This window comes from Pteropus medius, unplaced genomic scaffold (genome assembly GCF_902729225.1).
Source record: "Pteropus medius unplaced genomic scaffold, Ma_sr-lr_union100, whole genome shotgun sequence".
Lineage (NCBI taxonomy): Eukaryota > Metazoa > Chordata > Mammalia > Chiroptera > Pteropodidae > Pteropus > Pteropus medius.
In genome coordinates, this window is record NW_024352787.1 from 27,546,572 (window position 1) to 27,573,202 (window position 26,631).

A 26,631-nucleotide genomic window follows, 5' to 3' on the forward strand; every position below is an offset into this window, starting at 1 on the left:
GGCTGCTCCTAATCAATTTAGGAACAATGTATTCAGGTCCCACTGTGTTCCTGGGGGTGAAGGGCTGCCCTGAAGCGGGTATCAGCCCCCTCCAGAGAGTCAGATGCTTAACAGGGAAAAGTGTGCTGCTCCCCAGGCCCAGACAGCTGGGGTCTACAAGTGGTACATCTAGGACATCCCCCATCTATGACGAGGATCCCATTCCTGCCCCCTCTTCTTCTAGGATGGTTATAGCCCTAGCACTGCCCTCCCAGGCCACCTGTGCCCCCCTGCTCACCGGCTCAGTCCAAAAAATCTTCCCATAAATCTCAAATAGGTGTGCAAGCAGAGGCTCTGGAGGGGATGGGACAAGCCCCCTTCCCGCAGCCATGCCCTCTCTCCCTAGAGTCTAGCGAGCTCTCCCGGGCAGCCCCGGCAGCAGCGCGGCGGGAAACCGGGAGCCCCATCCCTGTCCGCCAGCCGCCTCCAGAATCCTGGCCAGGCTCCCTCCTCCAGCACGTCTGGAGTTGGGGCCAACAGGCAGGATCAACAATCCAGAAACTTTCAATGGATCAAGCTGACTGGGAGGGGGAAAGAGAGAGGGAAGGGGGGTGGCGGGCGAGGCTCCAGGACAGAGCCCTTGCTCTTCACTTACCATCTTGCTCACATCCATGACCGAGGCTGCAGGGCACCCCCCACCCCTCGAGATCTCGCTTCCCCCAAATGCTGCTCCCGGCTAATCCAGCCCCGATGGTGCTGTGGGAGATGCCGGCCATCCATGACCGGGGAAGGGAGGCGGCGGCCAACCATCCTGGATGGGTGGCAGCAGCATGGGTCAGCTGGACAGAGAAAGGAAGGGAGGGAGGGGGAGGAGAGGAGGGGAGGGGAGATGGCGCGAGCCTGCCGCAGCGCCTGCACTGGGGGCGGGGGAGGCGCGGCCCCGCGGGCGGCCCCGGGAATCCCAAAATCAGCTGGGGGTGCCCCGGTGGGGGTGGGAAGCCTGGGTAGGGGAACCAGTGGACAGATTTCCGGGGTCGGAGCCCACCGCACGACGCACGGCTAGGATGTGATTTGAATAACAAAAGGTCGCTACTCCCCCAAGCCCCGGTGGCCTGGATCGCGGAGCCGCGAGCGAGGCCGCCGGGCCCGCCAGGAAGTGTGAGTGTGAGTGTGTGTGTGCGCGCGTTTGGTGGTGGGATCAGTGGGACTCAGGAAGTGAGTGGGGGAGGCGGCTGAAAAGGAGGGAGAGCTGGGGGGCGCCGCGAGCCGACATTCCAGTGGGGGCAGGGGGTCTGCTCGGCCCCTCCCCACTTGGCTTCCCTGGACAAAGGCGGAATTCAGGGCCAGTTGTCTGCCTCCCGAGGCTAATCCGGAGGGGACGCCCAGATGAGTCTGGGGTCTGCCGACAGATGGGCGGATGAAGGAAGTGGAACAGGTATCCGCGGAAGCCGAGGTCCCTGCGAGTGAGCCAGAGCCAGCCCTTCGTGGAGTGAGGGAAAGTGGCTTCCAAATGATGTCGGCCCCGACTGCAGAGTTCCTTTCTCTCAAGCCAGAATCCCTAGTCTTCCATTCCGTACTCAATGTCTAATCTGCCTTTACAGAAATAGGAGGCAGGCACTCCTCTCTGCAGGGAACTCAGCTGGTGGCGAAAAAGGACTCCTGGCAAACGCTATTTTGGGGCAATCACCAGAAAAAGCTAGAGGCCCAAGCCTCTGGTTTCAGCACCACAGACTGCTTCAAATCTTCAGATGAGCAGGAAGGTTTGGGGCACAGCCGAGTCAACAAGAGACGTGAGACCACTTACACCAATCCTGTGTTACCCAACAGGTGAGAAACAGGCCCAGAGAAGGCGAGTAATTTGCCCAGGTCACACACCTGGCAGGGAATGGGGGCAGGGGAAACCTCCATAAGGACAGTACAGCCCAAGCCAACAAGAGCTTCCCATGCTGCCCCAGAGCATCCAGTCTCTAAAATTCTTTCCAATGAAGGGGCGATGGGCTCCCTCCACAACCCCCGCCCTCTGGCTCACACCAAGTGGTGGAGAAGGCAGCCCTGGTCAGTAGCCTATGTTGATTCCCTGGCTGACTAGGACAGTTCCTGCCCCTTCACATCTGAGTTCTCGGTCTATGAAATAGGGACTGTTTCTCTCCCTGCTTCCTAGGGGGATCTGAGAACACCATAATATAAAAGATGATATAAAAGATGTAAAAGCAGAAGTATAGGGATGTAAGGGGCTTTCATTGCGGTTATTTTCATTTCCTGGCTCTGGAGTCCGTCATGGGTCCCCTAGCTTCAGGTTAAGGGCTTTCTGGGCCCAGGTCTCTCTATCTAACCTCCAAGTCTGGACTGCAGATTGACTCTCCTGCCCCAATCTGTAGGGCTGCCCACGCAAGCCCAGCTCTTCTGCTGTGCTCCAGCCGGGGAAGCCAGGAGGGACTGCCCTGGTCTGTTCTGCTGTGCCGGGCTCCCATAGTCCCTTCTACTGACTCAAATCCACAGAGTGAACCCAAATACAGGGGTGTGAGGGTTAGGGGGATGGGACACACAGGAAGGAAGCATGCCCCCATTTCCTCTTCCTCCAACATTGACACCTTAGTGGGATCAGGGCCAGGTGAACCAACAGGCTCACCCAATGCAGAGATGAGGTTTAGATTATCTCCTTGATTAAATGTTACCTCCATCTTTTTTTTTTTTTAAAGGGGGTGGGGAGGTGTCGATGTAAGGAATGTCCAAACTCGTAGAGAATTTAAATGAGTTTATTTGAACCAAACTGATGACAATTTCCAGGAAGCAAAATCACAATGGATTAAGAAAATGCTCTGGAGAATGGCAGTTTTGCAGCTTATTTTATACATTAGAATCAGGAGAAGACATAAGGAGGGTTCATTGGTGGTAGATGAAGGGGGCGGGAGAAAGCAAAGTGGGGAGATCTCTGGAACTGGATAAAAAGTAAAACGGAAGGACACACACTTCTTTTACATTGGTGGGTACGGGAAAGTTAAGAATTAACATTTACAACACATAGAGATGGTATGTGGGGAACAACATAACCATGAAGGGCTCTGGTGCAATGGGTTGGTTGTGCCCTGAGGGGCCTAGAAAAAAGGGATTACTCTGACATTCCAAGGATCTGTTATCTTAGATGCAAAAAGACAACAACAGGCTTACTTAAGGTAAAGGTTGACCTTTGTCAAGAAAGCTACAGGCCCAAGATGTGACAACCAGCCATGACCTGCTTTTAGTTAGAAATTTTTATCAGACCATCCTATGTGGTTACTTTCGGTCTCTTGAGTTTTTAGGCCCCACCATGCAGGCCTCCCCTGAGTTTGTCAGGTTTAGTATGTGGCTCCTTTTTGTCTACAGTGGGGATAAAATTTATATGTTTAAAAAATGTTATGAGGGTGGCTCCATAGTGTAGTGGTTAGCACATCTGCTTTCCACGCAGAGGTCCTGTGTTTGCACCCCAGGTGGAGCCACGGACCATACCCCGGGTGCGCCAGCCCCCCCACCCCGCAAGTGCAGGAGAAGACGCCCCGCCTTCAGAGATCCAGTTCTTAAGGGGAAACGGCAACATCCATAGGTCAGGAGTGGAAGTGAAGTGGGGAGGAATTAAAGAGGGGGAAAAAATGTTTAGAATTCTTAGGCCCGAGGTTCACCAATAGGTCAAGGTCTCCCAACAGATGTTGGTGCCTTAGCTGGCAAAATTTTCTCATTGCTAAAATGGAGATAGTGACACCTACTTCACTTGCTGGGGGTAAGAGGCAAATGAAGGAACTTTCCCACACCTTACCTGTAGTCAGCTGACTAATGGCCCCCAAAGATACCAGGTCTTCATCCCTGGAATCTGATATGGCAAAGACTGTTCAGGTATAATTAAGGATTCTGAGATGGGAAGATGATCCTGGATTATCTGGATATACCCTAGATGCAATCACATGTCTCCTTGTAAAAGGGAGATTTGACACATGCAGAAGAGGTGAGACAGTGTACCACACAGAGATTGGAATGATGCGCCAGAAGGTAGGACATGCTGGCAGCCACCAGAAGCTCTAACAGGCAAAAGATTCTCCCCTAGGGCCTCTAGAAGGAATGTGGCCCTGTCAACACCTTGATTTGGCCCAGTGACACCGATTATAGATGTCTGATCTCCAGAGCTATGAGTAAATTTCTGCTATTTTAGCCACCGAGTTTTTGGTCCTCTGTTACAGCAGCCCTAGTAAGTGAATATTACTATCCAAAGGTCAGTGAGGGCCGGTGTCATAGCTCCAGACATGCCCCTGCCTTGGGGCTGCCCCCTATGTAGGACATCCTCAGAACTGTTCATGTGATGGCAAAAAGGGAGACCGGCCAGGAACAGGCCTGCTCTCCTGCTCCATTTGGGGGGTTGGCGAATACATGTAAACATGTATGTGCAGGGATGCACACAAGCACACACAAACACAGGGAAGGGGCAAACAGCTTTCCTTAAAAGAGCTTGGGCTTCTTTGTTTGGGCTAACCTAACACGTGCTAGGCCCACCCAGCACACAAATATCTTTAGGGGCCTGCCTTTCCTACCTCTCCTCTTTGGCAGACAGGTTTAGACTTAGAGAAGAAGTGATGAGGAGGGGCCTGCCTGGGGATTCCCCATTCCAAGGTGGTTGTACCACGAGACATCTCTTGGTCTCAGGACATCAAAGAAAGACATTTCTAGCCATGCAGGTAGGGAGAGAAGCAATTTGAAACATGTATGATTGCCAGTGGCTCAGGCTTGGGGAACCTCTTTTGAATAAATTGGACAGAAAGAGAAACAGTACAGAAATTATACTGTGGCCCTCTGGCTGCTACTCTGTCTTCCTTTGCCAGCTCCAGGCCACCATATACAAAAGCCTACTGGACATGGACATCTCCACCTGGGGATGGAATTCTCAGTCTCACAGGCACCTCATATTCAAGGTGTCTAGGGACAAATTTTCTTTTCCCTGTTTTTACAATCTGCTCTTTCCTGTTTTCTGTCTCAACTAATGGTTGCACCTCCACTTAGTTGCTCAAGCTAGAAACTTGGAAGTCAGTTTTAATCCCTCCACTGACAACCCCCACTCCCGCCCCATCTAATGAGGCCCCATGCAGTTCTTTGTCTTCCCTCCCAATACTAACTGCTCCTGAGCTGGCTAAGACTTTAAACAACAGCCTCCTAGCCTCCCTGCCGCCAGTCTCTTCTTGTCTAATTCATCTTCCACACATCTAATGATGACTCCTTACTGGCCCACCCCAAATGGGGGAAAAAAACACCTCTTTTATGGTTCGTTACCCCTCAATATCCTTACTAATCTGGCCTCATCTCCATTCTAATATACTTTCTCCCACCCATCCCCCACTGCCCCATCAAACATGATGCTCCTGGAAAGCCCTTCCTACTTCCTCAGCTTGGAAGATCATTTCTCACCCCTCAGGACCCATCTCAGATGTCACCTTCTCTGCGAAGCCATCCCTGACCCATGCAGACATAGCCAATCACTCTGGAGTCTCCTATAGTGGAGAGCTCCTGGATACCCATATAGCCTAAATCACCCTGGGAAGGCATGGTTCATGCTCTGGGCTCTCCTGCTCACCTGTGCGCTTCCTCAGGTAGAGGCTGGGCCTTACTGGTCTAGCATCCTGAGTGCTCTGCCCTTTACTAACTTTTCCAGCCAAATTCCACACCACTGCTCCAACTAAAAAGTATGGAATGGACTCTGGAGGCCTGTACGAAAGGTTCGGTGGATGTGATCTGGTAGAGGGTGACACCTACTGGAGAACTGTGATTCTGCAGCCTAGCCCTATAAATAACCACACAGGTCCCTACTGACAGGCTCAGGGCTGGGCCTTGTAGAGTAATTTAGAAGCTTGAGATTCTATTAATATCCAGAAACAAAGGTTTAAACAAAATAATACTCTCAACAGAGGGCCTTATGTCATGCATGTTACTATGCTGCCACTAACAATAAGCATATGCAGAGGGCTATAAAGTTTACGAAATGCTTTTTTGTCCATTATCTCATTTGATCCCTAAAAAACTGGGTAAGGCAGATAGAATGGGTATTATCGCACTTATTTTACAGGTGAGGTATTGCAGAAGAGTGTACAACTGAAACGTGGGGAAGGCATTGATGTGGGGAGAGGAGGTCCAAACTTTCTTTAGCTTTGCCTATAGTGTTTTAATATTTTATAAGGAGAATGTAATAAAATTTAACTTGCGTAATAATGATGGATATTAAAGACAAAAGTGTAGGCTCCGGAGTCAGGCAGACCTCAAGTTGAATTTTAGCTCCATTACTTCCTACTTATGGGTAAATTCCTTAACCTCTCTGAATTTCAGTTTTCTTATCTGAAAAGTAGGGCTAATAAATATTATACCTCCCAGGGTAGAAGTGAGAATTAAGTGAACCAATGCATGTAAAGCACATGGCACAGTGGGAGGCTGGCCCCAGGCTTGGCTCAGCATACTTGTCTTTCCATTTACTGAGTGGCAAGTCCCCGAAAAGTTGTGGATAATTTTTTGTAAGCTTAAATCATAAGAAAAAAACGATTAAAAAAAGCCAAGGATAACAGTATTCTGACTAAAACGACAGCAAATTAGAAGGTTTGTAGGGAGAAAAAATAAGTAATTAAAGCTATTGACTGCACCCAGCTGAATAGCAGAGGACATGAGCTGGCAACCACTAGCTGAGTGACCCTAATCTTCCCATGAGAGCTCCTGCAAACAGAACCTTGGCCAGGGTGAGTGAGGCACCAGCATAGCCTAAAACCCAGATGGCTCCATGAGGTGCCAGCATAGCCTAAAACCCAGATGGCTCCATCATGAAGTATTCCCACTGGGCTTTCCTTGGGCAGAATGTGGCCTTTTCAGTGAGTTACTTTGACTCCAGTGGGAAAAGCCTTCTGCTGCCTCTCTTTGTGGGGTATGATTACACTTAAAAGTGGAAAAAGAAAAAGCCCTCAAAAAACACAAGAATTCCTAGACCTAGAGCGTATCTTCGAATACCTGAAGGGTACAGCATTATGTGGCGAGTGGGGAGATGTGTGCTGTTAGGGGCAGAAGGGACATTTGTGCCATGCTGTGAATAATAACTGGTAACATTTATTGAGTTCTTACCATGTGTCAGGCACTGTGACAAGCACTTTAGAAGTATTTATTAGTCTCCACAACAACCCTGTATACTAAGTATTATTGCTATCATCCTTATTTTACAGATAAGGAATCAAGGCCCAGAGCGGTTAAGTGACTTTCCCAGGGCCCCACAGCTAATAGGCAGGCAGTGTATTCCGTAGCCCCCACTTGTAGTCCCCATGCTTGTTCATGCTGAGCCACACTATATAGCATCTCCTGTACCTGGCACTGCCCTGTCCCTGTGCTCACCAGGGTTGGCAGGCAGTTTAAACTGTTATTAGTGAGAATTTTTATTTATATGGTTAATTTTCTTCATTCTAAAGACCTGTGAATTAATTGTAAGTATAATGAATTCAGCTGCCTTCTCTTCCCTCCCCTAAGTGAGCTGCACAAATTCCCAGAGCCAGATAGTGGGCACTTGGACTCCAATCCCATTCCTTCCCCCAGCACCACGTGTGTGCTGTATAGGCTTATCTGCTGTGGGTATGCAAAGTTGGGCCATAAGAAATGATTCCTTAAGTAGTTTAAACATTTCTCCTGAACGCAGTTTTTGTTATTAATACCCGACACAATCCCAGGTATCCCAAATTCTAAAACTGAAGTTAAAATAAACACAGGCTGACCTCGTTTTATTGTGCTTTGCTTTATTGCATTTCACAGATGTTGCATTTTTTTTTTTTTAACAAATTGAAGGCAAGACCCTCCACCAGCAAAAAAATTACAACTCGCTTTATAAGATACTTGCTTTATTGTGGTGGTCTGGAACCGAAGAACCCACAATATCTCTGAGGTCTGCCTGTGCTGACTATAAAACACCAGGCAGAAAGAAAATGACTGCAGCTTAGGCAGGAAGCTGTTAGCAATGACCAAGAAATCCCATAGTCATAGGGAAACAAAGTGAAGTAAAAGACAAGCAGAGAATGTAGTTGGGAGACCCTAGAGTTAAGAAAGTGCTAAAAAGGAGAATGAACTTCTAGGTAGGGACTACACTCCTCATCTCCTCCAGTGATGCTGTAGGTTACAAACAGGTTCAGCTTGCATCTCAACATTTTCTCAGCCAAACCTTTCAGATGGAACCACTCACTGGGAAGTCTTTCTCTTGACTTCTTGGAATATACCTCTAATTTTATACAGAATCCTACTTATTTGCTTTCAGTATACAAAATTCATTTTATAGGAACCTCTCAGCAGTAACCAGGTCCTGGTGACATGGTAACAATAAACTGTAAAGCTGAGCAACTCTCTTGAGGGAGCCCCAGGCTGGCAGGGGCAGTGGGAGTACATAGGTTCCCTACCTGGATGTTTCTACTGAGCTCTGGATCTGTTTCCAAGTTGCCATAGCAGCTTAAGTCATTTGATCAGAGTCCTGGCTCACTCTAGCCGGATGCATACAGGAACCCTTGATCCCCTGTTGATGGGCCACCAGCTCTCCACACCTAGATCAGCCACATATGTATTGATATTCACAAAATGGCCCAAATAGGGTTGTGAGTAATAATCCGCCTAAATCTCCATTCTGAGCACTGAGCAGGCACAGGGCTACCAAACCCCCACATGGGCTCTGGCCTGTCCTCTGAGCATCTGCTCAATAGAGACTTAGTTACTGATGTGTGATCACAGTGACAGTGTTCTTGAGCCTGCATTAAACCTAATAAGCATCTGTGCAGTGCTTTGCCCATCACAGAGTTCACAGGAGCAAGGAACTCACCTGCAATGTGCCAGGCACCAAACTGGATGCTCTGCCTATGTTGTCCTGTCTGATCCTCTCAGCTCATGGTACTTTCTCTGTAGATGTGGATGCGGAGTTATAGAGGGGCTAGTGACTTCCTGAGGGCCCACAGATAGTGACAACTATAGGTCGTCCACCTGCAGATTCCCTCCTTTCCTTCTGTATCCATGGCCCATCTTCCTGAGTAAGCTTGGGCACAGCAGGGGCTCAGATCACTGTCCACTGACAGTCTGTCAGCCTTCCATGAGTGGGGTCACGGGAGCTCTCCATCAACTGGGACATGTCTGCTCCTTCACACTCTCTGGGCACCAGCTGGGGGGTGTCAGAGCTGTCCCTGGGGACTCTAAGGAGCAGCGACAGAAGTGAGTAATGAGATGTGGTCTGAAGTGCCACTTAGAGCCGGGAAAGATCAAGTGCTCTGCTATCATCAGGCCTCTTCCAAAACCAGGAGTGTTTGGGGGAACATACACAGGAGCCCACCTCTGAATTTGAGAAATCAGAAACAAGACAGAGAGTGGAGGAAAACAGAGATCGTTATTACCTGCGCTGGCTCTGCACCCCAGCTGCACAGTATAATCACCTTGGAAGCCTGGGCCCTGTCCCAGGTGTGCTGATACAAATGGCCCGGGGACGGCCTGGGCATCGGCATTTTAAAGCTAGCTCCCCCAGGAGATGCTGATGTGCGACCAAGACTGGGAACAACTGAGACCACCACTAGGGCTCAGGAACCCAGGCCCCAGTCATGGCTGAGGCCAAGGGGTGCAGGAGACAAGAAGTATGGCACTTACCTTGCCACTTCTCCTACACTGGGCATTGCTGAGCTTCCACCTGGAATGTTGCATCCCTTGGCCAAAGGCTCAGCATAAGCGGGGTCTTCTGAACCCTTTGCTCCTGGTAGATTTCTTTTCCCTCTTTACACTGCCATCCCCACCCTCTGTATTAAACACAGGTGTCTGTGAACGCTTTCCACACATTTGACCTCACAGAGGAAAGAGAGATCCAGGCATGGCTGAGCTACATGGAAACACCAAGCATACCATACCCCCAAAATCCACATTCATTCTGCAAGATCGACCAGGCTGAGGAAGGTGGCCTGGTCTTAGGATGCCACTTTTAGCTGGAAGTTTCTGGGAAGCAAAGATCTATTGGATTTCTAAAGCCTCTCCAGGCAGGCTGTGGGTGGCTGGTGAGGGTGAGGGGGCCTGTTGGAGGCACTGAGACAGATGGGAGCCATTTGGCCAAGTCCCTGAGTCAGCAGACGGCTGGAAACCTTGGCTCTGGGGCCCAGGCTGCCAGAGCTCTCTGCCCCTGCCCGCCCGGCTCCTCCCTGGAGGCAGGAATTTGGGCACCCTCAAATGGCCCAGCCCAGGAGCTGCCAGCCTCTCTTGGAGACATTTTTCCACTGCTCCTCCCCAGAAGGACAAGTCCAGGAATCTGTCTCTGCCCCGTTTCTAATAGGCTAAAACCTGTCCCTGGGGTGTGGACCAGAGCAGGAGGCATCAACTCAGTGATGTCTGTAGTGACCAAGTGCCATATTTCCGCTCTGGAGAGGGCGGCAGCCAGGCTAATTCCATGTTATTACAGCCTTACAGGAAGCCAGCCTGGCCCAGCTGTCAACCAGCAGCAATTTACGGGCCTTATGGGCAGAGGGAGGGAGAAGCGGGAAGAGAAAGGAAAACACAGCCTTCTCCCTCCCCTCCCAAAATTGATCCTGAGTTATTTTTAGGTGCTTATTCATCCCACACATTTCTTTTTAAGAGCCATGACATGGGCTCTGTACAAACACCATTTAGCAAGAGGCAGCTGCTCACAGGGGGAATGGGGCAAGGGGCATCCCTGAGCACTGGGCCTGCGTGAGGAGAAGAGAGAATGAGAGGGTCTCAGTAACCCTCCTCGCAGGAAAAATAGCACCGGATTCTGAAGGCAGAGTAGGGAGGCTGAATGAAGAGGGGCTTTTAAATCAGAATTCCCAAGTTCAAGTCCTGCCTCCAGCATACTCTTGCTATATGGCCTTGGGCAGGACACTAGAAAAATCAGGTGAGAACCTGGGCTGGAACCCTGGCCACATGTGGTTTTGGGCAAGTCTTTCAACCTCTCTGAGCCTCAATTTTCCCTACCTACAAAACAAGGCTAGTTAATATACATAAAACACTAGAAAATTGCCTGATATACCTGGCGTTATATAAGTTAGCTATCATTTCTATTATAGCACCATCATGTTAATTATTACTATCAGTAATAATCAGCATTTAAAATAGTATATTGGAGAAGGATAGAAAAGGAAGCCACAGAAGGCCTGAGATGGAAAAGAGGTAAAGTTACGGAGTATTGTATTCACAATCCAATGCCTGCCAGGGATGAGCGTAGAGCAGCGGTCCCCAACATTTTTGGCACCAGGGACCGGTGTTCCTATGAGAATCTAATGCCTGATGATCTGAGGTGGAGCTGAGGCGATGATGCTAGTGCTGGGGAGCGGATGCAGATACAGATGAAGCTCTGCTCACTTGCCCACCGTTCTTCTCCTACTGTGCAACCTGGTTCCTAACAGGCCACGACCGGTACCGGTCCATGGTGCAGGGCATTGGGGACCTCTGGTATAGAGGCTTTGCCTCCATTTAGGTGTGAATTCTGAACCACAGTTTCCCCTCCTGTAAATAGGTGATACCCACTCTTACGATGTTCCAGGGGTTAATGCAAATGGAAGCCCACAGCGCATTTCGCAGGAGGTGCTCATACTGCTATTTGACCCTGAAATCGCCCATCCTGGTTTGACGACTAAACTTGTCAACTTGACTGGGTCACAGAGTGCCCAGATATTTGGCTAAACATTATTTCCGGGTGTGTCTGTGAGGGTGTTTCTTGACGAGGTTAGCATTTGAATTGGTGTACTGAGGACAGAAGACTGCCCTCCCAGTGTGGGTGGGCCTCATCCAGTGCCGAGGGCCTGAACAGAACAAGGTGGAAGAGGGAGAATTCAGTTTTTTTCTGCCTGATTGCTTGAGCTGGGACATTGGTCTTCTTGGCCTGGGACTTACACCACTGGCTGCCCTGGTTCTCAGGGCTTTGGACGTGGACTGCATCACACCACCAGCTTCCCTGGGGTCTCTAGCTTGCAGATGGCAGTGTGAGCCAGTTCCCTATAATCAATCAGTCAATCAATCTGTGTGTGTGTGCGCGTGCACGTGCACTTGCACACGTGCATGTTGCATTCTGTTTCTCTGGCTGCCCAATGAATCAGATCCAGATTCCTTTAGAATCTGGCCTCTATCTGCCAGTCATCACCTTTCTTTGCATGGGCCACCTTCCTTAACAACTACCTGATTCCCTGGCTGCTCCTTCTGCCCTTGACACCCCTACATACTAACCCAGCCATTACTGACCTCTTCCTTCCAGTTCTGTCCAGTAAACCATTATTATCTACTGTATTCATAGTACTGAGCTAAGTGCCGTGACTACTGAGACAAAGCCAGGGCCTCGGACCTCAGATAATTTCAAGATGACCTAGAGGTTACCTGCACAAGAAGATAGTGCAGGTGCCCAGGGAACACCAAAGAGGAACTCAGGGCAGGTGGAGGAAGGGGTGGTAGGCCAAAGACATCTTCCTGTAGGAAGTGTCAGACAAAGGTGTTCCAAGCGTTGCATGTGTGCATGTGCAAGGTGGGGAGATTCGGCAGGGCCCCTGCAGGGGAGGCGCCTAGAGAGGAGCTGGAATTCTTGAAGCTCTCACTGTCTGCCATCCTCATATAGCTGGCCCCTGGTCTGAAGCCTACTCTTCCACACTTGTTCACCTCCCTCAGGGCTGCTCCTGCCCCTCTGAAATCCTCCCAGGCTGCCTCAGCAGAGACCCTGGGGCCAGGGTCTGCTTCCGTCATGGTATCCTGGGCTTAGGTGGTGTGATCTCTTCTACCTTCACATTCCCCATCTGCCACCTCAGGAAATAGGCAGGTGACCCCCTCCTTAAAAACCCAAAGACCTCTCCACCCACAGCTTTCAAGGGGGATTCCAAGGGCCTTCCTCCCCTTGCTGTGCCTCAAGCCTTGTCACTCCTGCCAGAGGGCCTTTGCATAAGCTGACCCCTCTCCCTACAAAGCTGCCTCTATCCCTCTCTCTGTGGCAGAGAAACACACACATGCTTATCACCTCTTCCGTGAAGTCTTCCTGGGCAGGTACTCCCCCTACAGCACATTTTTTTGCATATCTCTAGCTCAGCTAGGATTACTTGGGCCAGCTGAACCTTGAAGGGCAGGCACCTGGTCTCATTCCAAGCCCGGCCTAGGGCAAGTAGCTCTCCCAAACTTCAGGTGAGGCCCTTGAAACATATGCACAGGAAAAATTCAGCCATTTCTAAATATAGTGGCATCACATGACAATAGTTTTAATAAATGACAATAGTATACAGGCAAAGTTTATTTCATGTTCTAAAGAAAAGACTGGTACATAACACGAATAGGTCAACTGCATTCACTACAATACCTGATTTGAGTAATAAAGCTTTGGGGAAAAAACAAACTGTAACCTCATTAAGCTGAGGAATTCCTGCCCATCCCCCTGGCTGGGGTCACCTCTGTTCTGAGAACCCCACTGCAGTGAAACACTTAATACAGCTGTTGTTTACAACTGTCTGACCCCCGCACATGTCAGGCCTCACACACAGACTAGTTGTGCAATCTGAGGCATCTTAATCTCCATGAGCCAAGGTTTCTTTGTCCATAAAATGGGCATAAAAAAAATTGCATTTACAAGAGTTATTATAAGGATCAAGTGCAAAATAACACATGAAAGTACTTAGGAAATGATTAGTGCCCATAAAATGTTCTGAGCTTCAAAAAGTTCCCTTTATTGTTAAGTTTATTAATAAAATAATAAAATCTGTCCTGTGGGTATGATAGGTTTTATTACATAGAATCTCTTGCCAGTTCTTGCCCCATTAACCTGGCTGCTCCTCTCTTTGCCTGGTTCCCAGGATCTGGCTCAACTAGTATTCTGGTAAGAATGAGGATTGTGGTTCTACCATGCATAGCAGTGTCACCTCCCTGGACATGTTTTCCAGAGATGATCAAGGGTCATGGAGAAGAGTAAATGAGACGATCGACAGCCAGAGCATGGGATGTGTGCTCAGCGGCCATGAGATCCTGGGCCAGCTTGAAGGGCTCCTGTGAGGCAAGGACTCACTGACCAAACCAGATATGCAGACTTCTGTCTCCCAAGGGGGCCCAAGAGAGGCCTAGGTTCCACCTGGCACCATTCCTCATTTGATCTGGTGTTGCAGAGAGCCTGGTGACAGTCTTCCCACCAACCCCTAACTCCTGCAAGAAGAGGCATGGAGGCTATAGCTTTCTCATGTTTTCTGGGGGTGGCAGTTTGTGGGGGGAAGTGTGGGGGTATTTGAAATCTTATCTCTCTCCTCTTCACACAGAAACCCAGACAGTTTCCCCTCACAGATTTCCAAGCTGCTTGGCTTGCAAAATACCTGACCTGTCTTTGTTCTACATTTTAAAACCCATTTTTCTCCCTAAAGCTGGAGATACCTCCTTAAAATGCAAGCTCTCCACCAGCATTTCTTCCTGTGCTTTTAAGAAGTCTAGAGTTGGTGCCAAAAGAATGGGAAAGGAGTTAAGTCTTCTGGGACTCGTTCTTGGACTACTGAGTGATTGATGAGGCCAGAGCCTTTTTCTCTTTCTTGTTCACGGCTGAATCCCAGCCTCCAGAACAGTGCCTGGCACACAGCAGGCACTCAATTAATAGTGGTTGAATGTATGAATAATGCATACGAGAAATCATTTAACCGATGTGCCAGCCCCTCTTCTGAGTACTAGGGCATACATAGGACTCTGCAATCCCTAATGTTAGTATATACCTTTGACTTTAGCAAGGGGCTTTTGAACCCAGATCTCACGTCTTGACACCCTGTGAAGCAGGAGTGCAATCACCTTTTACAGGTGAGCTAAATGAGACACAGAGGGCTCATCTATGAAACAGAACTATGTCTCTTGTTGGACTCATTCACCAATATTATGGCTCCCATAGCATCTTATTGCTTCTTGCTGTCCTGTTACACCATCAAGGACAATCTGAATCTTCCAATGGTCTGGAATTTATCTATCCATCCACCCACCCAACCAGTCCAACCTTCACATGGTATCACCATGTGCCAGGTTCTGTGCTTGGCTCCAGGAAAAGGGGGAATGTGGGCAAGTAAATGCAAAACTAGAGGAAAAACAGGTCTCAGGGACTGCTCTTTCTACTAACAAAGAAGGAGGTCGAATAGCTCCTCTGTGGCAACTGTGGAAAAGTTTGGCAGCTCCACAAAAAGTTAAACAGAATTGCCACCTGACGCAGCAATTGCACTCCTAGGTATACACCCATGAGAACTGAAAACAGGGACTCAAACAGATATTTGTGCAAATATGTTCGCAGCAGCATTATTCACAATAAACAAAAGGTAGAAGCAACCCAAGTGTCTGAACAGATGAATGGATAAGCGAACTGTGGTATATATACAACAGAATATTATTCAGCTATAAAAAGAAATGAAATTTTAATACATGATTCAGTGTGGACAAATCTCGAAAACGTTATGCTAAGTGAAATAAGCCAGGCACAAAAGGACAAACATTGTATGGTTCCACTTATGTGAAATAAATACCTAGAATATGCAAATTCATAGAGACAGAGAATAGATTACCAGAGGATAGGGTGAGACAGGGATAGGGAGTTATTGATTAATGGGTATAGAGTTTCTGTTTAAGCTGATGTAAAGTTCTGGAAACAGGGATTATTGTACAACATTATGAATGTGATTAATGCCATTGAGTTGTACACTTAAAAATGATTAAATTGGGACTTTTTTTATGTTATATGTATTTTTCCACAAATTTTTTTGAAAAGCACAAACACACACAAAACATGACAGCAATAGTATAGGAGTAGACATAGGGATCAGTGAAATAGAACAGGAAGTCTATAAACAAAGCAGACTATTCAAGTGGTACCAGTATGATGGAAAAGTTTTTACAGGAGATGAGGAGAGCCAAATGTGAAAAAGCAAAACCACAAACAGAATAAATACAGAAAAATCTGTTTATAACTTTAACAATGAGAAGGGCTTCTTATGCAAGAGATAAAATGATGACACCATAAAGGAAACATTTTTCCTGTGGCAGTGCAGTCTTTGAACTAAACAACCTGCAAGGATCTAATAAAATTTCAAATACACATATCATCTAACTAACCCCTGGGCATCTATCCTAGAGAAATCCTCCTATGAGCCATGTTTGAGGGCATTCCCCGAAGCATTCTTCCTAAAGAAAAAGCAAAAACAACTTAAATGTTCCCACAATAACAGAAAGTTGCAACAAACTAGGGCACTTTAAGGAATACTATACAGTAGTTAAAAAAAAATGAGGTTGATCTAAAAATGCTAACAGAAAAAAAATCTCCAAGAAAAAAGAAATGACACCCTGGTTCGCTCCAAATGGATTTGCCAGCTGCCTTACCAGCCTCTTCCTCATTTTCAAAGGATTCAGCAGGTGGAGTATACATCTGCCCAACTCCACAACAACTACGTTGTGTGATGCCATCTGAAGAGCTGCTGGACTTGAGAGAAGGGCTTGGAATGTCCTCCTATCCCAGCAGCTGAACTCTGAGGGAGGGAAAGTCAAGAAGCGGGCAGCTGGGTAGGGGTATTGGTGTTTGTACACACAGTAGGGGCCAAGGGAGGGAAGGAGGCAGGGGGTAAAAAACTATAAAAACAGCAGGAAAGTAAGCTAAAGCAGGACTGTGTGAAGTTTAAAGGAGCCACAGCAAGTGCAGTAAAAGTCCAACCACTGGCCATTCATTTATAGGCAGAGACACATCTAGTGCTATCAATACATCCTTAGAAGCTGCTTTAGGGAATTTAGATCATTTTGTCTCCCACTGCTGGCCAGCCTCAGGGTTGAAACTGTAGATCATTCATGGAGGATCCTGTGTTATGTCACACTGAGGTAGTCTTGCAAATGGCTTCCCCACGAATCCTGAAGTCTGCATAAATGCTTAGCTTTGGTTTCACTGGGTATCCTAGTGTCCTCCACGCTGGTGTCCACCCCATTCCACATCTTCCCACCTCCTTCCCACCTCAGAAAGAGAAAGGGACCCATACCTTCTGAGCATCCATTGTTATATTTCATCCTCACAATTACTGTAATTAGAAAGGTAAGCAATGTGTCCAAGGTCACCCAACTAATAAGGATCAAGGCTGGGACCAGCATCAGTATCTGGGTCTCTTCTGTCTAAAATTCATGCTCTTCCCATTAGCGGATGCAACTAAGGAAGCTCTTACTGAGTACCCGCTCTATGCCAGAATCTCTGTTAAGTGCTGCAGGGATGTAAAATAAGTCAAATCCTGATCTCAAGATAGCCTGTTTTCTGGTAAAGAATATAAGCTACACTGTGTGGTTTAAACAACAACAACAACAACAACCACCTACAATGTCATGTTTGATTTGTAGCATTACTAGAATGCTACAGAGGTCAAGAGCGGGCAGAGAACACAGCAGGTAGAGAAAGACCATGAAGACGAAGAATGTTTGGAGCACGTCCAGCGAATAGCAGAACCAACATGTGGTTTGTCGGCCTCCTTCCAACCCTTTCTGTTGTGCCCTAAGGAATCCCTCCAACAAGTGCAAGACAACAATTACAACAACAAACAAACACAACCAACCAACATGGAGAACTCCCTCTGTCCTTATATAGTCTTCTCAGCACCCTCTCTCTACCTCCTTGCTATTATAGGTAATGGGGAAAGTGTCAAGAAGAAAAAAGACCAAGGGAAAAACTCCATCTAGGCTGGGAGGAGCAGGACCTAAGCAAAGAGACAACAAGGTACGAGAAGATGAGGACTGGGGACTGTCCTAAAAGGAGGAGGAGTCGGCCAAATCCTGCAGGGAGATCCCTGAGGATGAGAACTGGGGGAGAGAGGAGGAAAGGCACTACGAGTGCTGGTTAGGTCTCTGATGCCATTTGGGAGGCAGCTTTTGCTTCTGCAGAGCAACTCAGGCCTGTCAGACTGTGTGACATTGAGTGACTGGTGAGAGGGGGCAAGCAGGAGGCACGGAAGTGGACTTCTATTTGGAAAAGGCTGGTGGTGAAGGACAGAGAATCACAGGAAGTTCTTCAGGGATGGAAAAATCTGAAGGAGGCGGTAGGTTGTTTCAGGATGGTGAAGGTTTGTACATGCTTGTCGGCAGAAGGGATGGAACGGGTAGGAACTTCAACGGAAGAGAGATGATGAGCGAGGTGGGCTCAAGGGGACAAGTGGGTAGTCAGCACAGTCAGGGGAGAGGAGGCGGGATACTCGACCATGTCATGGTGGGTGAAATCAGAAATGGAGAGGTGGATCACATTGTAGAGTCTCCAGCTTTTCAATAAAGCAAAGTTATCTCCAGAGAAGAAGAAAGGAGAGAAAGGGATGAACCAAGAGAAAGTGGCATCCTAGAAGCTCAGGTGGGCAAGGGGTGGACAGTGAGGAAGGGGAGTGAGTATCGACTCATCTTTTAAGAGTGTAAAAGAAGGAAAGAGAGGGAGGTACCTGAGGAAAAGGCAGGGTAGGACGGAGGGTTTTAGAGGTTGGAGGGGCGGGCATCAACATATTTAAACGTGAGAGGATGGATGGGAGAGGAAATTACAGAAGACACGAGAAAGAGGACAATGACAGAGCGACATCTCAGGGACAACAGCACAGGTCAAGGCCCCAGCAGCATCCCGCAGCCTCACCACACTGGCATCCCACGCTGAGGCTTCCTCAGTGAAAAGCCCCACCTTTTCTCAGATGAACTGCTGCAAAGCCACACTTGCCCACCCAATATCTGCGTGCCTGTTAATTTTGCCTGTAACTATAGGAATTTACACTTATCCTAATTACGTTTCATAGATTGTCTTTATGACCATCTGTTCTGGTACAATGACCAAGAAAACATTAAACTCAGTCTGTGGTTTGCCAAGTTCCTTTTCAGTTCAACAGGTATGTGCCAAGCTGTGTGAGGAACAAGGCATAGTCCTTGCTCTCAAGATGATTATAGTATATTAGGGAGGCAAACACAATAATAAATGATTTGAATATAGTTTCAGTATCATGGTAAGTGCTGTGAAGGAAAGAAGTGGGACCTTTCTCATTTCCCCAGAATTAGCTGATGGGACTGAAAGCTGGGGCCCAAGTGGTGATATGTGTTCCACATTCTAGAATTAGACAGCTCCCAATCAGCTTCCTAAGAGGCCACCAGACCCACCAGATTCCTCAACAAAGCACTTATCTGTGCAGGATGCTAAGACTGCGCAGAAGAGAGATCACTTCCCCAGCCTGGGCCTCAGGGGCAATGATGCCTGACCTGAGTTTAGGAAGATGAGCACTAGTGGCCCCAGTGAAGTTGGGAGGTAAGCATGTTCTTGGAAGAAGTGGGGTAGCTATGTGACATAAAGTCCAAGGCAAGGAATGCTGGCAGGTGAGTCTGGAGAGCTAGGCAATCAAGGGTCATGGAGGAGAGAACCTTGCATGACAAGACTATCCTGAAGATCTGTGACTCAAATGGGAAGGGGAAGCTGTTCCAAGTCATAGGTGCTCCCTCACCAACCAAGGGATTCCTTACACACCACTCTTACCCTCCCCCTTACAGCAGACAAGATGGACTGATAGAGGAGGTAGGCAGTCAGTGAACAGTGTTTGGCAGGAGACATGAGCAGGTCTGAGTTTTAGGTATACCACTGGCAGCTGTGTGGAGGACAGCTCCAAGGATGGCCAGATTGAAAGCAGGGACCAGTGGGATCCCAGCGTGAAATAATGAGGCTTGAACCCGAGCAGTGAAGGAAGGAAAGAGAGGAGGGAACGGTCAGGACGTATCTAGGAGGTAAAACCCAGCAGGATGTGGTAATAAATGGGGTAAGAGTGCAGCACTGGTAGGACGGGTTGACTTCTAGTTTTCCAACTCAGGTAATTAATTAATAGAGCAACGGGTTCTACCAAGGCAAGATGGGCTGAGATCCAAGCAGAGGCGGTGCTGGCTTCAGATGGGGAGAGACACCTTCCACTTTACTAGGTGGGAGGTGGAACAGATGGGATTGAATTCAAATGTATTTAGAGGTCCCGTGGCAGGAAGCAGAGGGCATTTGTACCTGGTGACTTTGGTTTTCTGGTGAAGTAGAAGACAAGCGAGCAAGGAGGATGGAATTGGAGCTCTGAGGAGCAGGAAGGTCAGAAATAGTCACCGGTGAGAAAGGGGTGAGGGCACAAAAGAGGATCACCAAGCCGTGTTGGAGGCCCAGGTGAATGTGGAGGCCTTTTTGTCTTTTGACTCTGTTTATGGTATCTTTTCTTGTACTAAAACTTGTAATTTTTTATACAACCAAACTATCAACTTTTTCTTTATAGCTTCTAGGTTTCATGACGTGCTTTAAAAAGCCTTCCCCCTATATGACAGTTTAAAATAAACAAACAAAACAAAACAAAGGCAGGGCCATATGTGCTAATATAAACAGTATCCAAGACATATGTTAAGTGAAATAGCACGGCGCATCCACACCAATGATGTGCTTGCAGACACACAGACTATGTCAGGAAGATCATACAGAGACTACAAAGGGGCTGATCCTGGGGAGCTGATTGGTTGAAGCAGATGTTACGGGAGTCACAGGGCAAGAGATCAAAGGATATGAGCAAGATGGACTGAAGGCAAGGACCCCGCTGGCCAATGGGAGAAGGAGCAGACATGTTTTAGACACAGAGCAGCTCCTGATCCCAAAAACAGAGATCACCTGGGACCAGAGAAGAGTACATAGTACATACAGTAAACTGTATTTTGTACTAAAGTTTTTAATGAACCTAGTTTGTACTAAGGTACAAGAAGGTTAAGTAGCATTCACAAGAACACACAGCTAACAGGGCGTTGCCTTTTGGTTCTAGGACCTAATTAACCTTCACCATTAAGCTTTGCCACTTCACACAACATCATACTAAGTAAAAAAGTAGGGCACAAAACTGTTTATAGTATGAGCAAAATTTAAAAGGATAAATATGTGTGTATGTATATATGCGTGTGTGTGCATGTGCATTTATAGGCAGTATATTTTTAGGCAGACACCGGAAACAAATACACTAAAATGTTAACAGTAATTCTCTGGGTGGGATTTTAAAAATTTTTTTCTAGATTTTCTATAATTAGCATTAATATTAACAGAAAAAAATGTTATTTAAAATAATCAATGGAATGGGCAAGCATTGAAGGCATTTTACAAAAATAGCCTTTCTGGGAAAAGATACCTTGGCAACATACCCTGAAAATTTGAATAAACAAAAAAAGTATTCTGCTTGATTCGTGGGGTAATAGTGGAAAGAACGTGAGATTTAGAAGACCTGGATTCAGGCTACTTAGAAAAGTGTTAACTCCCTAAGCCTCCATGTCCTTATATAAAATGAATGTGAAATAATAAAACTTGCTTCATGTGGTTGCTATAGAGTCCAAGCAAGACACCAAAGATAAAAAATATATTCTGTCAATCAATTAAACCATGTTAAATGTTATTATTAATTCTACATTTTATTATTTTATTAATGCACTGGCATATACCCAATTCAAAATTAAATTGTGATTATAAAATATAATGCCAATTCTTGACTAACTACTTTGATTTCATAAAAGGCCTTCATTAAAATCAGGCTATGGCTTGTATTACTGAGCCATAATAATAGGATAAATATCTCAAATTTCTCCATATTCCAACTTAGAAATTATTGATGGATACAATTCAAGAGGACTGCTGCCCTCACCAGCAGCCCTGCATGCCCAGTCCCTGGGCCCATGATCTTCCTGGAAGCCAAGGCCATGTTCTCTGCTTGCCCCTAGCTATTTGAAGCTTCTAGGCATCCTCTGCTCAACAATGGTTCATAATCCTTTCTGGACCAAATCAACAGACCAACCCAATTTTCTAAAATGCCCACATCCCTTCTTCCCTCTTGCCTCAATGTGGGTGTCCTTCCTGTTGAAGCCAGCCTCTCCAAAGGATTCCAGTCCTGGGCCCTCCCGCCTTTTAAAGCCATCATCCCCTTGGGCCTTGGAGCAACCATCAGCTTATCACTAGACTAGACTATAACCTCCCAGTCTCCATTCTTGACCACCTATGCTCCATCTCTATATGCAGCCAGAAAAAAACTTTTTAAAAGTTAAGATATAACTCAGGTACCATAGAATTTACCATTTTACATTTCCATCTGCAAAGTATGAGAGTTCCAGTTTCCTTAATGTTAAGCCCAAGGAGATGATGATGTTAAAATACCTGTTTCCTTCTAAGAGTTTTACAGGTTTAGTGCTGACATTTAGGTTTTAATCTCTTTGGAGTTCATTTTTGTATATAGTGTGAGGTAAGGGTCCAACTTCTTCTTTTGCCTATGGATATCCAGTTGTCCCTATACCATTTGTTGATAAGATAGTCTTTCCCAATTAACTGGTCTGAGTGCTCTTGTCAAAAATGAACTGACCATAAATAAATGAGTTTCTTTCTGGACCCTCATTCCTATTCCAGATCTATATCCTATCCTTATGCCAGTACCACACTATCTTGATTACTGTAGCTTTGTAGTAAGTCTTGAAATGAGAAAAATATGAGACCAACAACTTTTTTTTTCAAGATTGTTTTGACTAGTTGAGTCCCTTCAATTTCCATGTGAATTTCCATAAGCTTGTTTATTTCTGCAAAAAAGACAGTTGAAATTTTTATAAGGATAGTACTGAATCTGTAGATCATTAAGGAGTACTGTCATGTTAACAATATAAGATCTTCTGGCTCATAAACATGGGATGTCTTTCCTTTATTTAGGTCTTCCTTAATTTCTTTCAACGATGTTTTATAGTTTTCAGTATATAAGTCTTGCATATCTTTGGTTAAATATATTTCTAAGTATTTTATTCTTTTTGATGCTATTAAAGTGGAAATTATATTTATTTTTAGATTTAACATGGCTAATGTATAGAAATACAACTGATTTTTAAAATATTGATCTTGTATCCCACAAGATCATTTATTAGTTTAATGCTAATTAAACTTGCTTGACTCATTATTTAATAGTTTTTTGGGGGGGGTTGTTTTTGTTGGACTCTTTAGAATTTTCTTATATATATGATTATGTCATCAACCAATATAGTTTTGCCACTTCTTTGCCAATCTAGATGCCTTTTATTTCTTTTTCTTGCCCAACTGCCTTGATTAGAACTCCTAATACGATCTTGAATAGAAATGGTAAGCAGACATCCTTGTTTTGTTCCTGATCTTAAGGGGAAATTTTTCAGTCTTTAACTATTAAGTATGATGTTAGATAAGAATTTTTTGAAGATGCTCTTTATGGGACTGGGGAATTTCTTAATTTCTCCTTCATTTTGGTAAGAGAAATTAATAATTTCCTCAGTCTCATAAAGGTACCTTCAAAAAAATAGAGTTCTTGTTTGGCAATTCTTTTTCTCCTTTCATCACTTTGAACTGTCATCCCATTGCCTTCCAGTCTCCATGTCTTCATTTTGTTTTAATAAGAAATCAGCTGTTAATCTCATTGAAGATCCCTGTACAGAATGAGTCACTTTCTCTTGCTGCTCTCTTTGTCTTTGGCTCTTAATAGTGTCATTATATGTGTCTAGATGGGAATCTCTTTGAATTTATGTTACTTGGGAGTTTGTTGGGGTTTTTGGATATGTAGGTGAACTTTTTTCACCAAATTTGGCATGTTTTTGGCCATTATTTCTTCAAATATCTCAATTCACGTATCTTCAAGTTTGCTGATCTTTTCTTCTGCCTGCTCAAATCTGTTAGAGCCCCTCTAGCAATTTTCTCCTTGTTTGAATTATACTTTTCGATTCCGTAATTTTCTTTTTGGTTCCTTTTTATAATGTCTATCTATTGGTTATCTCTATGTGAGAATCCATTTTCATACTTGCCTTTCATTCTTTAGATATGGTTTCCTTTAGTTCTTTGAAAATATTTTAAATAGCCAATTTAAAGTATCCGTCAAGTAATTCCAGCTTCTGGGCTGCTTGGAGACAGTTTCTATTAATTGCTGTTTTTTCTCTGTGCACACAGGGTATTTTCTTATGGTTCTTTTGAATGTTTCATAATTTTTGTTGAAAACTGGACATGTCAAATAATATAATGTGTAACTCTGGAAATCAGATTTCGCCCCCCAGTAGGGTGTGTTGTTAGTGCCGCTTTCGGCAGTGGTTATTTGTTTAGTGACTTTCCTGAATTAATTCTGCAAAGTCTGTATTCTATGTCATGATGACCACTGAAGTCTTGGCTCAGTTAACTTAATGGTCAGCTAATGATTAGACAGAGATTTCCTTAACTTCCTGGAACCAATAAATCTCCTACTCTTTGCTGAGGGGCTCTGTATGTGTGTTGGGGCATGCCTTCGACACTCAGTCAAGCAGTTTATAACTCTGCCTCCACGTTCATGTCCTGTTTGCACAGAGCTTCAAGGTCAGTCAGAGGTGAGAGATTATTGCCTTCTCAAGTCTTTTCTGAATATGCATACAGCCAACACCTGTGCATGGATTATAGGAATATGTTAGAGTTTTTAAAAGCCCCTACTGACATCTTATTCCTCAGCCTGTCCTTTGCAGCTTTATGTTCTATAGTTTACCCCAACTATTATTCATTGCCTCAGGCAGTTGTGATGTTAAAATAGTCAACAAATGTCCCTAGAGAGAGGCTTTTAGCACAGGGACAGTTTAATAAGTTCAAAAAAGGAACAAGCCTTCTAAGTGAGGTCTTCATGGGAACTGCTAGATAGGTTGGTTGATAATGACTATTCTACATGATCTGGCTGCTAACTCTCTAATTTCATCTTCTACCCCTCTCTGCCTCACTCCCTCTGCTCCAGCTACTCTGCCATTCTTACAGTTTCTTGAACAAGCTTGTTCCTGCTTCAGGGTCTTTGCATATACTGTTTCCACTGCCTGAAAAACTATTTCCCATGATCTCTCTGCTTGGCTGGCTTCATCACTTCTCTAATATAACTTCCTTCTCACCCAAACCCCACCTTCAACACTCATTATTCTCTCTTTTTTTCCCAATAGTACTTATCACAATCTGGTATCATATCATATGTGTACTTGTTATTGTCTGATTTTCCTGTTGGAACCTAAGTTCTGTGAAGATGGACTCTGACTTATATTGTATCTCTAGGTCCTAAAATAGTGCCTGGATCTGCTAATAACTACTTGCTTAAAAATGAATTAGTCTCCTATGATGGATTCATGTTCTGTCAGCTTACCTGAACTCCACTATACTACCCAGAATTCCCTTCCTTATATAGTTCCAAATTAGCATGAGACACTTTGCTCAAGAACTGGCAGGTAGCCATGAAGGAGCGGCCATGCTCCTTTATGCCCAAGAAGTCAGTGCAAGGCATCAGGCACAGTTGCAACTCATGTATAGTGTCATTTGTCTGCTGAGTCATCTGGTTGCCGTGGAGCAGCAGCCAGGCCCACAGCTCCTCTAGCTTCTCCGACCCCAGGGCCAGGTGCATATTTAGCTCTGTGACAAAGAACGCCAGAAGTCTGCAAGACATCCTCATTATCGAAGTTGGAGGAATAGAGTCAGTGAGAAATTGACACAGGTCCCTGTCCATGCTTATGAGTTCCAGCTTACCCTCTAAGGTTCCAGCTTTTTCTTGCTTCCCCCACTTCATATACCTCTTTCCTTCCCAAGTTCCTCCTTATGGACCTCAAGGTCCAACACCAGATACAGAGACAACTTCACATAAACAAGGTAACGGGGTCCCACACTATGCAAGGTCAAATCTTTATAACAGATCCCTTATTACATATATCTTCAAGCGGTTCTGCTTCACCGATTGAACCTAACTGATACATTCTCTGTCCTGTAACTTCAACCATTCTCTATTAGTTATTCTCTAATTTAAAATTTAAATTAAAATTTAAAAAAATACATACCCCTCCTTGGCTTCACACACACCTCCAGCTATGGCCTCCTCCTCCCTTTCCCAGTCAAACTTCTTGAAAGACCTGTCTTCACAGACTGTCCTCATTTCACAAACTCCTCTAGTTCTTGCTAGGTCAGTAACAATCTCCATTTGCAAAGTCCAAAGAACACATTTTTTTCCAGTTCTCATCTACCTAGAGCCTGTGTTTTTCCTAGTGTTTTCCGTGGCTCGCCCTCTGATCTGCATGAAACTCTTCTCCTGGCCTCCATGGTACCAAGCTTTCCTAGTTTCCGTCCTTTCTCTCTTCATTTTCACTTCCTTGGCTTGCTTCTTCTCAACCTGTGTGTTAAATGTTGGGGTCCTCGGGGCAGGTGAAAACCCCCTTGGTTCTCTGTGCTCTCCTTCAGCGGTTTCCTCCACTTCCTTGCCTCCAATTCCCATCCAGACGCCAACGTAATGTTCATCTCTCTGACCGACAGATCTGCTTAGCAATGTCCACAGTGACTACAGACTTAACATGTTCCAAATCCCCCCTGACCATTCCTGCAAAACTATTAACACCATTATGCTCTCAGTTGTGGCCAAAGCCAGAATCCTGATAATAATCCTTGACTATGCTCCCTCTCAATCTAACCAATGACCAAAAAAGTCTTGGCAACTCAATCTTTTAAATGTCCCTATCCACTTCTCTCTGTATCTGTAGTCACCATCATCATCCTCTTAACTGACCCTTGCCCCCAGCTCATTCTTCACAGTGAGGCCTCCCTTTAATCCATCTGACTATCTCATTCAAATATGTAAGGGGTCAAAACTATATGCCAGAAGGACCTTTAAAAAG

At 45.8% G+C, this 26,631-nt stretch overlaps 1 protein-coding gene across 2 annotated transcripts in view; it reads right to left on the minus strand.

Moving 5' to 3' along the window:
- Positions 1 to 26,631, minus strand: part of HIP1 (huntingtin interacting protein 1) — a 128,602-nt gene that overhangs the window by 75,128 nt on the left and 26,843 nt on the right. The window contains exon 1 of one of the 2 annotated variants that reach the window (XM_039849324.1): positions 635 to 721. The exons of the other annotated variant lie outside the window; for it this stretch is intronic. Coding sequence (XP_039705258.1) covers positions 635 to 652 — 18 coding nt within the window. The 5' untranslated portion in view covers positions 653 to 721. Of the gene's footprint in view, positions 1 to 634; positions 722 to 26,631 lie in introns of those variants that run through there. 2 annotated transcript variants of the gene reach the window in all.